General features: G+C 44.3%; 2 protein-coding genes and 1 long non-coding RNA gene across 4 annotated transcripts in view; 2 read left to right on the top strand and 1 right to left on the bottom strand.

Annotated features, from left to right (window-relative positions):
• LOC137349252 (zinc finger protein 229-like) overlaps window positions 1-15,256 on the top strand; it is a 725,490-nt gene that overhangs the window by 337,524 nt on the left and 372,710 nt on the right. The gene's annotated exons all lie outside the window — the stretch shown is intronic.
• LOC137349248 (zinc finger protein 229-like) lies at window positions 717-9,352 on the top strand. Its single transcript, XM_068014748.1, has 2 exons — window positions 717-811; window positions 1,973-9,352. The coding sequence occupies exon 2, from the start codon at window positions 2,079-2,081 to the stop codon at window positions 3,450-3,452; it is 1,374 nt and encodes a 457-aa protein (XP_067870849.1). The 5' UTR covers window positions 717-811; window positions 1,973-2,078; the 3' UTR covers window positions 3,453-9,352.
• LOC137349323 (uncharacterized) overlaps window positions 7,191-15,256 on the bottom strand; it is a 28,259-nt gene continuing 20,193 nt past the window's right edge. The window contains exons 2-3 of one of the 2 annotated variants that reach the window (XR_010969338.1): window positions 10,331-10,398; window positions 7,191-7,448 (exon numbers count right to left, since the gene is read on the bottom strand). This is a non-coding gene — a long non-coding RNA (uncharacterized lncRNA). The remainder of the gene's footprint in view (window positions 7,449-10,330; window positions 10,399-15,256) is intronic. The other variant, XR_010969337.1, reaches the window with a different exon arrangement.

Genomic DNA, 15,256 nt, shown 5'->3' with positions numbered 1-15,256 from the left:
TGCTGGAAATACTCAGCAAGTCAGGCAGGGTCTGTGGAGAAAGAAACAGTCAACATTTCAGGCACATCGAGCCACCGGAGCCTGCAGCTCAGAGTGGGAGGAGGAGGAAAAATGAGAAGAGACAACACTCAGCAACCTACAACCCAGCTACATTACCGGGATAGAGAGACAGAGTTTAGAAACACTCAACAACACGACTCCAGTAAAAGATCCCAGGAGGAAAAGGGGGAGCAGTGTGTGTACCTGCCCTGATATCCCCCTCCCCAGGCCTGTCAGTCAAACCCCCCACTCCTCCCAGTCCACAGCTCAGCCAAGCAGCTTCCTGCACCTTGAGCCAGCCCTGCCCAGGTGTGACCCAGTCCAAACTGGAAATCTGGTGGTTTGCCGATGTGAGTCCCAAATGTTGCTCCACAGCCATCATTCGCAATGCGCATGCTCCAAACATTGTTCCGCAATGCGCCTGCGCCGTTCTCTCCGGAAGCTCCCGCCAGCGTGAAATCTCCTGTTAATTGACGGCAGCTGCGGACCAATAGTGAGAGGAGGCGGGACTGGGGACGAAATGGCCCCGCCCACCCATTGCGTCAGACGCGCCGACAGTCGCTCTGATTGGTTGGAGGACCCATCGCTGGCCCGTCCTCCAGCCCTGTCCCCGCTCTTCCTATTGGTCCGGAGTTGCTGTCAAACAGCTGGGGGGCGGAACGTTTGAATTGAGCATGCGCGGCCGGCATTGTTGCGGCAGAGAGCGCGGTTCCAGCGGGCGAGAGGGAGGCGGGTTAATAAAACCCAGATGATCAGAAGCTTGATCAGAGAGGTGGGTTTTAATCAGTGTCTGAATCAGGGAAGGTGAGGTAGAGAGGCAGAGAGGATTAGGGAGGGATTTCCAAAGATTATGGCCTTGGCAGCTGAAGGCACGGCCACCAGTGGTGGAGCAATGAAAATCAGGGATGTTCAAGATGTCAGAATTAGATGATCCCTGATCTCTCGGAGGGTTGTAGGACTGGAGGAGATTATAGAGATAGTGAGGGGGGAGGGAATGGAGGGAATGGAGGGATTTGAAAACAAGGATGAGGATTTTAAAATTGAGGTGCTGTTTAACTGGGAGCCTGTGTAGGCCAGTGAGCACAGTGGTGATGGGTGAACAGGACTGGGTCCGAGTAAGGACACAGGCAGCAGAGTTTTGGATGATCTCAAGTTTACAGAGGGTAGAATGTGGGAGACTGGCCAGGAGTGTGTTAGAATAGTCAAGTTGACGGGTAATAAATACATGGATGTAAGTTTCAGTGGCAGATGATCTGAGGCTGTGGCGAAGTCGGGCGATGTTACTGAGGTGGAAATAAGCGGTCTGAGTGATGGCACCGATATGCAGTCGCAGGCTCATCTCGGGGTCAAATATGACACCAAGGTTATGAATGGTCTGGTTTAGCCTCAGACAGTTGCCAGGGAGAGGGATAGAGTTGGTGGCGAGGGAGTGGAGTTTGTAACAGGAACTGAAGACAATGGCTTCAGACTTCCCAATATTTAAATGGAGGAAATTTCTGTTCATCCAGTACTGGATGTCAGACAAGTCAGGATGGCGTGTGACTTGGAGGAGAACTTGGAGGTGATGGTGTTCACATACACCTGCTTCCTGGTCCTTCTAGATGATAGAAGTTGATAGAAGTTGAGGGTTTGGGAGGTTGTGTCAAAGTTCTGGTCGAGTTGTAGACACATAAAATCCCTCTCTTCTCCCTGCCCCTCCCCCTCCCATAGAGGGTAGAGTCTTGTGTAGGTCCAGACTGGGTGGCAAGTTCTCGTCCCTGAAGGACATTAGTGAACCAGTTGGTGTTGTGGGTCAGCCCAGCAGCTTTCATGGTCACTTTTTCCTAGTGCCGGCCCCATAAATTACCAGATTTATTCAGCTCTACTTCACAACCCGCCATTGTGTTTTTGTGGGTTCTCTCACACTTTTTTCTGTTTGAAATCAATTTCACAGGGTTTCAGAAATGGAGGAATTGCAGCCGTGAAATGCAAAGCAAACATCAGATCACCTGAAGGAGTCGCCAAATTTATCGTAACCCGACTATCACTGAATTTTGAACATGGAAGGAAAAAGCACTGTTCACAGTGGAGAGAAACTGTACACATGTTGTGTGTGTGGGCAAGGTTTCAGCCGATCATCTGGCCTGTTGAATCACAAGTGCAGTCACACTGGGAAGAAACCATGTAAATATGGGGACTGTGGAAAGGGATTGAATTATCCAGTTGAGCTGGAAACTCATCCACGCAGTCACACCCCGGAAAGTCTGTTTACCTGCTCTGAGTCTGGGAAAGGATTCACTCAATCATCCAGCCAGCTGACACACCAGCGAGTTTACAATGGGGAAAAGCCGTTTAAATGTCCAGACTGTGGGAATTGCTATAAAAGTTCCACTGAACTGATAATCCATCAACGTGCTCACACTGACGAGAGACCATTCAGGTGTTCTCACTGTGGGGCTGGGTTCAGACAATCAGGCAACCTGATTGTACACCAACGCACTCACACTGGGGAGAGGCCATTCACATGCTCTGAGTGTGGAAAGGGATTCACTCATCCATCTGCCCTGCTGACACACCAGCGAGTTCACACTGGGGAGAGGCCATTCACCTGCTCCGTGTGTGGGAAAGGATTCACGACTTCATCCAATCGTCTGACACACCAGCGAATTCACACTGGGGAGAGGCCATTCACCTGCTCCAAGTGTGGGAAGGGATTCACTCAGTCATCCCACCTGCTGACACACCAGAGAGTTCACACTGATGAGAGACCTTTTAAATGTCGAAATTGTGGGAGTTGCTATAAAAGTTCTGCCGAACTGATGACCCATCAACGTGTTCACACTGATGAGAGACCATTCAGGTGTTCTCACTGTGGGACTGGGTTCAAGCGATCATCTGATCTCACTGAACACCAGCGCATTCACACTGGGGAGAGGCCGTTCACCTGCTCCAAGTGTGGGAAGGGATTCACTCAGTCATCCCATCATCTGACTCACCAGCGAGTTCACACCAGGGAGAGGCAATTCACCTGCTCCGAGTGTGGGAAGCGATTCACTACTTCATCCCTCCTACTGAAGCACCAGCGAGTTCACAACAGGGAGAGGCCATTCACCTGCTCAGAGTGTGGGAAGGGATTCACGCAGTCATCCAACCTGCTGATACACCAGCGAGTTCACACTGGGGCGAGGCCGTTCACCTGCTCAGAGTGTGGGAAGGGATTCTCTCAGTCATCCAGCCTTCTAACACACCAGCGAGTTCATACTGGGGAGAGGCCGTTCACCTGCTCAGAGTGTGGGAAGGGATTTACTCAGTCATCCAGCCTTCTGACACACCAGCGAGTTCACACTGGGGAGAGGCCGTTCACCTGCTCAGAGTGTGGGAAGGGATTCACTCGGTCATCCAATTTGCTGATACACCAGCGAGTTCACAAGTAGCTCAAGGATGAGAAATTTCCACCAAATAGCGGATTTCCGACCTTGGGGTTTTAGAAATCTACCATTGGCTTCTCACTTTCCCACCTTTACCAAAAGACCGGCTATGAAAAAACAAAAATCAGAACTGCCGGCCAACCACAAAGCTGCCGGAGGTCTTTTTACCTGTTTTTATGTCATCTTTATTTTAAAATGAACTTCAACCAGGAAAGCAAGTGTGTGGAACTGCATACTCCTTCACAAGTTCAGTGTGTTAGTCCTCTATAAATGGTCAAAAAGGAGGTGTGTGTATAAGGCTGTGTTACCTGCACAGTGCCAGGGTTAAGTACATCTCCCCGCAGCTGGAGGGGGAGGATCCAGTTGTCGTGTTCCATGTGGGAACATTTGACATAGGTAGAACCAGAAATGATGAATTTGAGGAGTTCGGGTCCAAACTAAAACGCAGAACATCAAAGGTAATCATCTCCGGATTGTTACCTGAGCCACGTGCAAATTGGCACAGGGTCAAGCAGATTAGAGAACTAAATGCGTGGCTCAAAGAGTGGTGTGGGAAGAAGGAGTTTCGATTCTTGAGGCACTGGCATCAGTACTCAGGGAAGAGGGAGCTATTCCGTTGGGATGGGCTTCACTTGAACCGGGCTGGGACCAGTGTCCGGGCCAATTGCATAGCAAGGGCTGTGGACAAGCCTTTGAAGTAGCCGGGGGATGGTGTGGGTGGAGGGTTTGGAGAAAGGGAACTTTAGAAATCCAAAGAGAGAGGTCAGGGCATCAGAGCAGGATAGTGATGTGGGTAACTCCCAACAGAATGGGACAGGAAGGGACAGAGAGTTTAACAAAAATTGTACATTGCCAAATAAGGTCATTGCAGGGAATAGAGGTTAATAAAAAAGAAACTGAAGTTCCTTTATGTGAATGCACGAAGCATCTGTAATAAGATAGATGAACTAGTGGCACAAATAGAGGTGAATGATCTGGATCTAACTGCCATTACCAAGACATGGTTGCAAAGAGATCAAGGTTGGGAAGTTAATATTACCGGGTACACAATATTTCAGAGAGAGAGACAGACTGGCAAAGGTGGAGGGGTAGCCCTGATAGTAAAGAATGACATAAGGACGTTAATAAGAAGGGATCTTGCCTCAGAAGATCATAAAGTAGAATCAGTCTGGCTGGAAATTAGGAATAGCAAGAGTCAGAAAACACTGGTGGGAGTAGTTTACAGGCCCCTTAACAGCAGTTATGTTATTGGACAGAACATTAAATGGGAAATTATTGGAGCATGTAAAAAGGTAATGCATTCATTGTGGGTGACATTAATCTGCATTTAGACTGAGACAATCAAATTGGCAACAGTGGTCTAGAAGATGAATTTGCAGAATGGTTTCATGACAGTTTCTTGGAGCAATACATTGTAGAACTGACTAGGAATAAAGCTTTCTTAGATCTCGTATTGTGTGATGAAGCAGGGTTAATTAGCAAAAGATCCACTGGGAAATATTGATCATAATACCACTGAATTTCATGTTAACCTTGAAAGTGACACATTTCAATCACAAACAAGAATCTTAAACTTAAAGCCAATTATGAAGGTATGAGGGGAGAACTGGCTAAGGTTAATTGGATAAATAGACTGGAAGGTATGACGGTAAATGAACAGTGGGAAACGTTTAAAGAAACAATGCAAAGGGTTCAGCAAAAGTACATTCCATTCAAGAACAAAAACTTGTCAAGAAAGACCCATTTGTGGCTCACTCAGGAAGTTAAGGAGAGTATTAGACTAAAAGAAGAGGCTTACAATGTTGCAATAAAAAGTAGCAAGTCTGAGGATTGGGAGTGTTTTAGAAACCAGCAAAGGGCCACCAAAAAGTTGATAAAAGGGGGAAAAATAGAACGAGAGTAAACTAACTAGCTATATAAAAGCAAATTGTAAGAGCTTTTATAAGTGTTTAAAAAGGAAGAGAGTAGCTAAAGTAGATGTTGGTCCTTTAGAGGCAGAGACAGGAGAAATTATCATGGGGAATGAGGAAATGGCAGAGGCATTAAACAAATATTTTGTGTCTGTCTTCACAGTAGAAGATACAAGTTCCATATCAGGAATAGGCAGTAACTTAGGGGCCAAAAAGAGTGAGGAAATTAAGGAAGTTGATATCAGCCGAGTAAAAGTATTGGAGAAACTTGAGAGTCGAAAATCTGACAAGTTCCCGGGACCAGATGGCCTACATTCTAAGGTTCTAAAAGAGATAGCTGCAGAGATAGTGGGTGTGCTGGCTATGATTTTCCAGAATTCCTCAGATTGAGGAATGATCCCATCAGATTGGAAGTTGACAAATGTTACACCACTTTTCAAAAAAGGAAGTTGAGAGAAAACAGGGAACTGCAAGCCAGTTAGCCTAAGTTCAGTTGTTGGGAAGATGCCGGAAACTATTTTTAAAGAAGTCTTAACAATGCACTTGGAAAAGCATAGCATGATTAGAAAAGTCAGCACAGTTTTACTGAAGGGAAATCCTGTTTAACGTATTTATTAGATTATTTTAGGATGTAACTAGTAGGGTAGATAAAGGGGAACCAGTAGATGTAGTATACCTAGATTTCCAAAAGGCATTCAGTAAGGTGTCACACAAAAGATTAATGGGCAAGATAAGAGCTCATGGTGTTGGGGGTAATATATTAGCATGGATAGAGGATTGGTTAACAGATAGGAAGCACAGAGTGACCTACCTGAGGAGCAGAGCAGTCGGCTGCGTCTGTGAGGAGATGGGACTGGAGCGGGAGCTTTAAACCGAGAGCGGGGATCGAGGCCTACACCTACCTGAGGAGCAGAGCAGCAGTCAGCGGCCGACCTGGAAGGTTGTGTCCCCACGCGCTGGGTTTGAAAAGTGAGAAAAAAACTAAGTGACATCACGGGAAATCTGTAAGCTGATTAGTTGATAAGTAACAGCTCTTATTGCCTAGAAATTAGCTTTAAAAAAAATCAGAGGAAAAAGAGTTTTTTTTTTAAACCCTCACTAGTTGCTCTGGAGAGAGTACAGAGGAGTTTTACAAGAATGTTGCCAGGGCTTGAAAATTGCAGCTATGAGGAAAGATTGGATTGGCTAGGGTTGTTTTCCTTAGAACAGAGGAGGCTGAGAGGTGACTTAATTGAGGTGTACAAAACTGTGAGGTGCCTAGATAGAATAGACAGGAAGGACCTGTTTCCCCTAGTAGAGAGGTCAATTACCAGGGGGCACAGATTTAAGGTGATTGGTAGAAGGATTAGAGGGGACATGAGGAAAAACTTTTTCACCCAGAGGGTGGTGGGTGTCTGGAAAACACTGCCAGGAACGGTGGTGGAGGCAGAAACCCTCAATTATTTTAAAACGTACCTGAAGTACTGTAACCAGCAAGGCTATGAACCAGGTGCTGGAAGGTGGGATTAGATTGGGCAGCTAGTTTTTCAGCCTGCACAGACATGATGGGCTGAATGGCCTTCTGTAGTTTGTCTATGGTTCTAGTACCTACCTTGTAAGGGATAAGGTTGGTACTGCTAAGGTTTTAGTTAGTGTAATTTATTAGTAATTACTCATTAGAATAGTGCAGTTTGGACAGAGTGTAAGACTGAGAGTTGTGTGTGAGGGGTTTTACTGACTAGGGGAAGGAGGTGCTTGTTGACCCTCAAACGGGTGTCAACTGACGTGGCGGACAAAAGACACCTGTACTTTGTATAAACGCTTTTATTGATTCTTAAATCACTTAGCTACTCGTTACTTCACTTGATAAACTACTTGTTACAGTAAATCACAAGACTCATGGCTTGCATTTAAATACTACCCGTTGCGAGGCGAGGTGATCAGTCTCAGATGGGTTCTCTTCACTGAATGCCGACCTGGTTCCCCTTCGCGATGGTCCTGCTGCTGGTCGTCTTCCTTTCTGGGGCTCCTCGCCTCCCCTTTTTATCCAGTTTCTCCCAGCATCGAGAATGTTCTTCGTCACGTAGACTCTGGGCTTGGAGTCATCTGTCTGCTTAGTTCCAAAACAAAATACATCGGCTGGCCTTCATTCTTATCTGTAACCTTACCATCACAGCATCTCACTGTCTCATTGAAAATGTCTTATCACACACTGCCTAGCAGGCTGGAAAACAATGACTTCAGCTGATTCACAGCTCCTTGTCCTTGTGTAAAGCTGGCAACTTTTCCCTTCATGCCTTGCACAGTTTTAGCTGTTAGCCATCCGGCTAACCCCCCCCCCCCCCGCCCCCTTTGATCCATTAAGCGTTAGCAAACTGGATCACAAAGGAGTCCTGATCATACCCCACCTCACAACAGCAGATATTCAAGTCCATGCCTTGTTACAATTGTTTATATCTGTCATACGTTCCCGTTTTCGCACATACCAATCCATTCCCAACTTCCCTTCCATTTCAACTTTCCAATGTTTAAACACAATCAGAGTCGACATTTGATGCATCAAAATCACAGTCATACCAATAATCACAATGTGCGAAACAATTCTTATCCATGGATGTATCTGTCTGTTGGTATCCCAATTCAAAATATCATCCCACCAGGTGATTAATCGTTTCAAGCTTACGCCCGGCTCCCTCGGCTTTCTGAATGACTTTGACAAATGTCTGGTGGGTTTTAGCTAACTGTTTCTTGATCCGTTGCAAGTCCACGGGTAAAAGTCTAATGTTAGTTTTGTATCTTTCAAAATACCTTCCTAAACTCTGCTTAATTTCTTCCGTGACATTAATCCTGCCGACTACGCCAATTCTGTTGTGCCTAATTTAACTCGGGATGGGAAGACTGACCCCTTTTGAAATTATGTCAAACTCCCAGGCACCAGACACTGGAATACAATCATATGACGGGAAGAGGTTTAGGGGCTGTCTTCGCCTGGTGAGTACGAGCATCCTCCCAATGCTGCACTCATACGGATCCCTGACCAGCGTACTGTGGGCCACTTATCCTCTAAGTACCCCCTCAAAACGGACACCTGGTCCGTGAGGATTCCCCGAATCCTTAACTAACTTACACAACGGACCCCTGGCCCGTGAGGATTCCCCGAATCCTTAACTAACTTACACAACGGACCCCTGGCCCGTGATCCTTAGCTTCCCCTTTTGTATTTCGGTGTCCAGTTTTGATCCTGTGAGCTCATAATAAGCTGGCTGGGAGTTCTAACCTTCTGGTCCACGCTTTCCAAATTCTGTGTATTATCATATACAATTTTATTATCACAAGTCCATTTTCTGGTCCTGCAGTTAAGGCAGGGCAAGGGAGATCAGTCACTTGTGGCTACTGGGTTGTAACCTTACTGGTTGGTGATTCGGATGTGGGGGTAACCGTGGGGGTTGGTGCTTCTTGCCCGAATAATTTGACGATTTCTGGTTTGATTGCTGGCTCCTTCCCTTGTACACCCCCCCAGAATTCCTTTAGATCAGTCACTTGGATCAACCAGATCTAATTGTGAATTCCCATTAATTATAATTCTATTTCATTTTGAGCCCCTGAGAAACTTACAGTCCAGTATTCATAATATCTTTAAAATAGAAATTAAACATTCACATTTGATTCCAGGCATTACCATTTTTTTTTTCTCTATCTTAGATGACATTTTCATGTCTTAAAAGTAACTTGCTAAATTACACTGGATTTTCAACATCTCAAATTATTCCAATTTCAAATAACAGTGTTGCTGGGGGTGACACGTTTTGTTAACGTTCCATTTATAATTTCTCCCCAAAGGAAACTTTTTTTGTATACTCAGGAACCACCGGGACTGCTTTTCTCGTCATTTTTTTGTTGAATGAAATTTTGACTATTCCCTTAAATGTCAATAAATAAATTCCTCTTTGAGTGCGTCAAATAACCACTCATATCAGTTGAATTTTGTTTATCGTTTCCAATTTCTAATGCCCAGGCTTGGTGGTATTGCATAGTTTTTTTTTTACATTAAAGACAGAAATGCTTGCAACTATCGTTCCTTCTCAAGCACTTTGTCTCATAGATAACAAATAAAAGTTTTTGAAAGGGCAAAGCCTTTATTCCAAATTGTGACTGTGCCGTGACATTTGATGTCTGCAATTAAGTTCTTAAATTCTTAAAGCTGCTGGATCTCTTGCTGTGGCATCAGTTCTCATGTGGTCTTGGAACCTGCCGACACCTGCTTTAAAAAAACAGAAAGAATCCATTGTGGCTCTGCCCCTGAGCCCAATGGGTTAATTTGTCCAATTATGTCTGTCAATTTAGAAATTTAAGATTTAATAATGTCCAATATATATACATTTTTACTCTCAGCAATGCAAAACTTGTGTGGTGGATTAAATGGAAAAACAATAGTTGCAGTGGGGTTATTTTTTTTTGGCTCCAAGTGGGTGGAGCAAAACCTTCTCAGCTGTGTCACTTTACGTAACCTTTTTTTCCTGATCAAAAAGAACTACACTCCATTTTAAACAGTATTTTTTCAATTCTTTTGGTATCCTTAGGGTTTGAAAACAACATCATCATTAGTAACATTATCAACTTCAAAGGAAAGCATCTTCATCAGGAAAAACAGCATTTTACATTAAACTCCAATTGTTTCCAAACTTTTAGCATCTTTTGTAAGCGGTTTGTAATCCAAGTATATTTTTTATATAACGAAGATGATTCCAAATTCTAATTCACGGCAATAAACGTTAAAAAATGAAAGCTGCCAATGTTATATGAGCGAGTCTTATGTCTGGAATTAAAGACTCCCTCAAAACTTGACATAATAAACTTGAAAGTTCATTGTGGCCACAAATGAAATTTACAGTTTTTTCAACTTAACAGGTCAATTAACCTTAATAGTATAAACTCAATTCAGACTTATTAACTTATAATACTTATCAACTACACACAGAACAGAATAGCCCGTACTTTTTTTTTTTAAGATAGGTAAATTCCATCATTTTTCTTGTTCTTTCGTCAGGCGCCTTTTCAAATGACTGTAATAAAGCCAAAAACTAAAGAAGTTATTTAACATTATTATAACAAAAGATTTAATACCAGCTTCTTGAACAAACTTTAAACAGACAGAATCTTTCCCATATCTCCTTTGTTTGTCCTTCTCTCTCTTAAACCAATATCCAATTCCTGACATTTGCTACTTAAAACAGTCAGTAAAACATGTCTTTAATTTAAACTCCAAAAAAAAGAACAGATTTTAAACTGGAACTCCAATTAAAGCAGTGTTTTAAACTTCAAATTGGATTTCTGCCAGACATCGTCAGACCTTCAAGGCTGAAGCTCATCTCTTAGAAAATTGTTCATTGCCTTTTCAGTTACAAACCAACTTTTAAAATAAAATAAAACTTTAACTTAAAATATAATTCAATTTTATATCCCATTCCCGGGTGCACAATGTTAAATTGAAATGAACACACTCAACAATCACTTTTCACACTCATTCAATTCCAAAACAACTTAGAAAATTGATTCTTGTAAGGGGTTATGGATTCAAAGTACCAAAATCTGTGTTAAATTCCCTGTCTCGATGCCAAGCAACACACAGTTCATCTAGTTCACAACCAAAACACGACTCAAGGTTCCCACAAAATATACACTTGTAAAAATAGAACAAGTAACAGACTTTCAACATTAAGGCCAGACAACAAAGAGTTAATGACTGTCAGTTCTACAGAACACAAGCTGCACAAGGACATTCATTTAGTTCGTGGAAGCTTCCAACATTCGCACATTCGAATCAAAAGACACAGTAACTTGTTTTAACACACTTGAAATTTCACGAAATATCATACCTTGTTTGGCGGCAAGTTGACTTTTTAATCTATCTACTTCTCGCTGACACCAACTAGTGCAAATTGTAACATTTTTCATTTAAGTCAGACACCACCTTAGTAACTGCCTCTCTCTCCTGGTGTTTCTGTCCAATGGATCTCGGACCCTCAAAGACCTTAGCAGCATATTCGACCCACTTGGGCCATTTACGCTTTAGGTACTCCCGGAGCACCTCCACCCACTCTGGACAGGCATCCATCATTCTGCTGTTTGTCCGGCACGTCTGTGGGTCGGACATGGTGTGACTTTAAGGCGATCACTTAACCGTGCCCACCCAGGGAGGCCAAAACGTTGACCCTCAAACTAGGGTGTCAACTGACGTGGCGGACAGAAGACACCTGCGTTACTTCACTTGGTAAACTACTTGTTACAGTAAATCACAAGGCACACGGCTTGCATTTAAATACTGCCCGTTGCGAGGCGAGGTGATCAGTCTCAGATGGGTTCTCTTCACTGAATGCCGACCTGGTTCCCCTTCGTGATGGTCCTGCTGCTGGTCGTCTTCCTTTCTGGGGCTCCCCGCCTCCCCTTTTTATCCAGTTTCTCCCAGCATCGAGAATGTTCTTCGTCACGTAGACTCTGGGCTTGGAGTCATCTGTCTGCTTAGTTCCAAAACAAAATACATCGGCTGGCCTTCATTCTTATCTGTAACCTTACCATCACAGCATCTCACTGTCTCATTGAAAATGTCTTATCACACACTGCCTAGCAGGCTGGAAAACAATGACTTCAGCTGATTCACAGCTCCTTGTCCTTGTGTAAAGCTGGCAACTTTTCCCTTCATGCCTTGCACAGTTTTAGCTGTTAGCCATCCGGCTACATGCTCTTTGCAGTCTTTCTTTTCTGCCTTTTCAGCCTCCACGGTACAGGGGAAGAAGCCGATTGTGCAAAGTTATTCTACTTATTACATTAGCAGTAATTTTTTTCTAAAGCTAAGTAATGGCAAGGCAGCTCGGCCAAGTGGAATGTGGGAAGTCATGGACACACCATGTGTCCTTGGCAGACACATCTGCAGGAAGTGTGACCGGCTGCAGAAGCTCGAGTTTCGGAACTCGAGCGGCAGCTGGAGTCACTGCATCGCATCCGCAAGGCAGAAAATTACGTGGATAGAACGTTTCAGGAGGTAGTCACCCCGCAGCTTAAGAGAGCGCAGGCAGAGAGGGACTGGGTGGCTGCCGGACAGATAAGGTTAAGGCAGGTAGTGCATGAGTCCCCATGGGGCATCCCACTTTCTATTCAGTTCTGAGTACTGATGGGGAGAGAGGGTTCCTCTGGAGAGTGCAGTGAGAGTCATGACCAAAGCACCATGGGTGGCTCAGCTGTGCAGAGAGGGAGGAGAAAGGACAAGAGAGCAATAGTGATAGGGGATTCTACAGTTAGGTGTTTCTGTGGTCGCAGATGTGATTCCAGGATAGTATGTTGCCTCCCTGGTGCAAGGGTCATGGATATCACTGAGCGGCTATAGGGCATTATGGAGGGTGAGGGTGCACAGCCAGAGGTCGTGGTCCACATTGGTACCAACAATATAGGAAGAAAGAGGGATGAGGTCCTGCAGGCTGCGCTTAGGGAGTTGGGAATGAGATTAGCAAGCAGGACCTCAAAGGTAGTAATCTCAGGATTACTCCCAAGGCCACGTGCTAGTGAGTATAGTAATAGGAAAATACACCAGATGAATATGCAGCTGGAGAGATGGTGCAGGAGGAAGGGCATCAGATTTCTGGGCCATTGGGACTGGTTCTGGGGAAAGTGGCACCTGTACAAACTGGACGGTCTGCACCTGAACAGGACCGGGACAAATATCCTTGCAGGAAGGTTTGTTGGTGCTGTTGGGGATGGTTTAAACTAGCCTGGCAGGAGGTTGGGAACCTGAGCGCAGTCTTAGATTGGACAATTTCAGGGCAGGGAACGGGAAGCAGAAAATTAGCGAGTGACTCTGAAAGACAGAAGAAGCAAAGGTTAAAAAGTGTGCAACACAGGAATTTGGCAGTGTGAAAGGGTATTTATTTAAGTGCAAGGGGTATAGTAAATAAAACTGATGAGCTGAGGGCACAGTCAGACACGTGGTAAAACAATATCATTACTATAATGGAAACTTGGCTGAAAGAGGGGCAAGAATGGCAGCTCAACATCCCGGAGTATAGAGTTTTCAGGCAGGATAGAAAGGGGGAAAGAAAAGGAAGGGGTGCAGCATTATTAGTTAAGGAATCAATAACAGCTGTGAGGAGGGATGATTTGCTAAACAAATCATCAAACGAGGCCTATATGGGTGGAGCTCAGAAATAAAAAAGGGGTAGCCACACTACCCCCAAATAGTGAGAGGGAGATAAAAGAACAAATATGTAGGCAAATTTCTGAGTGCAAAAACTATAGGACAATATTAGTTGAGGATTTCAACTACCCCAATATCAACTGGGATACAAACAGTGTGAAGGGCACAAGGGCATAAAATTCTTGAACTGCATTCAAGAGAATTTTTTTAGCCAGCACGAAACAAGCCCAACGAGAGGGGACACAATTCTCGATTTCGTTTTTGGTAATGAAGCTGGGCGAGTGGATGAAGTAATGGGTGACCATTTTGGAGATAGTGACCATAATAGTTTTAGTGTTATTCTGGACAAGGACAAAGATAGAACAGGAGTAAAGTTCTAAATTGGGGGAAGGCAAATTTTACGAAACTGAGGAGTGATTTAGTGAAAATGGACTGGAAACAGCTACTTGAAGGTAACTCTGTGTCAGAGCACTGGGAGGCATTCAAAGCGGTTCAGAGTAAACATGTTCCCAAAAAGAAAAAGGGTGGAACAGCCATATCTAGAGCCCCATGGATGTCAAGGAGCTTACGTGGTAAGATAAGGCAGAAAGGAAAGCTTATGTGTGACACCAACAACTCAATACTACAGAAAGCCGAGAGGAGTATAGAAAATGGAGGGGTGAAATCAAAAAGGAAATTAGGTAAGGAAAGAGAGGGCATGAAAGAATTTTGGCAAGCAAAATCAAGGTGAACCCAAAGATGTTTTATCAATACATCGAGTAAGAGGATAAATAAGGAGAGAGTCGGGCCATAAAAGACCAAAAAGGTAACCTATGTTTAGGGGCGGAAGATGTTGGTATTGTTCTTAATGAATACTTTGCGTCTGTCTGCACAAAAGAGGGGGACGATGCAGGTATTGTAGTTAAGGAGGAGAGTGTGAAGTATTGGATGTGATAAACATAGGGAGAGAGGAAGTATTAATGGGATCAGCATCCTTGAAAGTTGGTAAATCACCAGGGCCGGATGTAATGTACCCCAGGCTGTTAAACGACGCAAGAGAGGAAATAGCAGAGGGTCTGTCCATCATTTTCCAGTCCTCACTGGATACAGGTGTGGTGCCAGAGGGTTGGAGAATTGCTAATGTTCAACCTCTGTTTAAAAAGGGAGCAAGGGATAGACCGAGTAATTACAGGCCAGGCAGTCTAAGCTCAGTAGTGGGAAAATTATTGGAATCTATTCTGAGAGACAGGATAAACTGTCACTTAGAAAGGCACAGGTTAATCAAGGATAGTCAGCATGGATTTGTTAAGGGAAGATCTTGTTTGACCAACTTGATCAAATTTTTTGAAGAAGTAGCAAGGAAGATAGATGAGGGTAGTGCAGTCGATGTGGTCTACATAGATTTTAGCAAGGATTTTGACTAGGTCCCACATGGCAGACTGGTTAACAAAATAAAATCCCATGGGATCCAGGGAAATGCAGCAAGGTGGATACAAAATTGGCTCAGTGGCAGAAAACAAAGGGTAATTGTTGACGGGTGTTTTAGCGACTGGAGGGCTGTTTCCAGTGGCGTTGTGCAGGGCTCAGTACTGGGTCCCCTGCTTCTTGTGGTATAAATGATTTGGACGTAAATGTGGAGGGCATGATTAAGAACTTTGCGGCTGACACAAAGATTGGCCGTGTGGTAGATAGCGAGGAGGATAGCTGTAGGCTGCAGGAAGATATTGATAGTCTGATCAGATGGGCAAAAAAGTGGC

Source organism: Heterodontus francisci, chromosome 34, assembly GCF_036365525.1.
Source record: "Heterodontus francisci isolate sHetFra1 chromosome 34, sHetFra1.hap1, whole genome shotgun sequence".
Classification (NCBI taxonomy): Eukaryota; Metazoa; Chordata; class Chondrichthyes; order Heterodontiformes; family Heterodontidae; genus Heterodontus; species Heterodontus francisci.
Note: the sequence above shows the minus strand (reverse complement) of the source record. Positions and strands in the feature narration are given on the sequence as shown.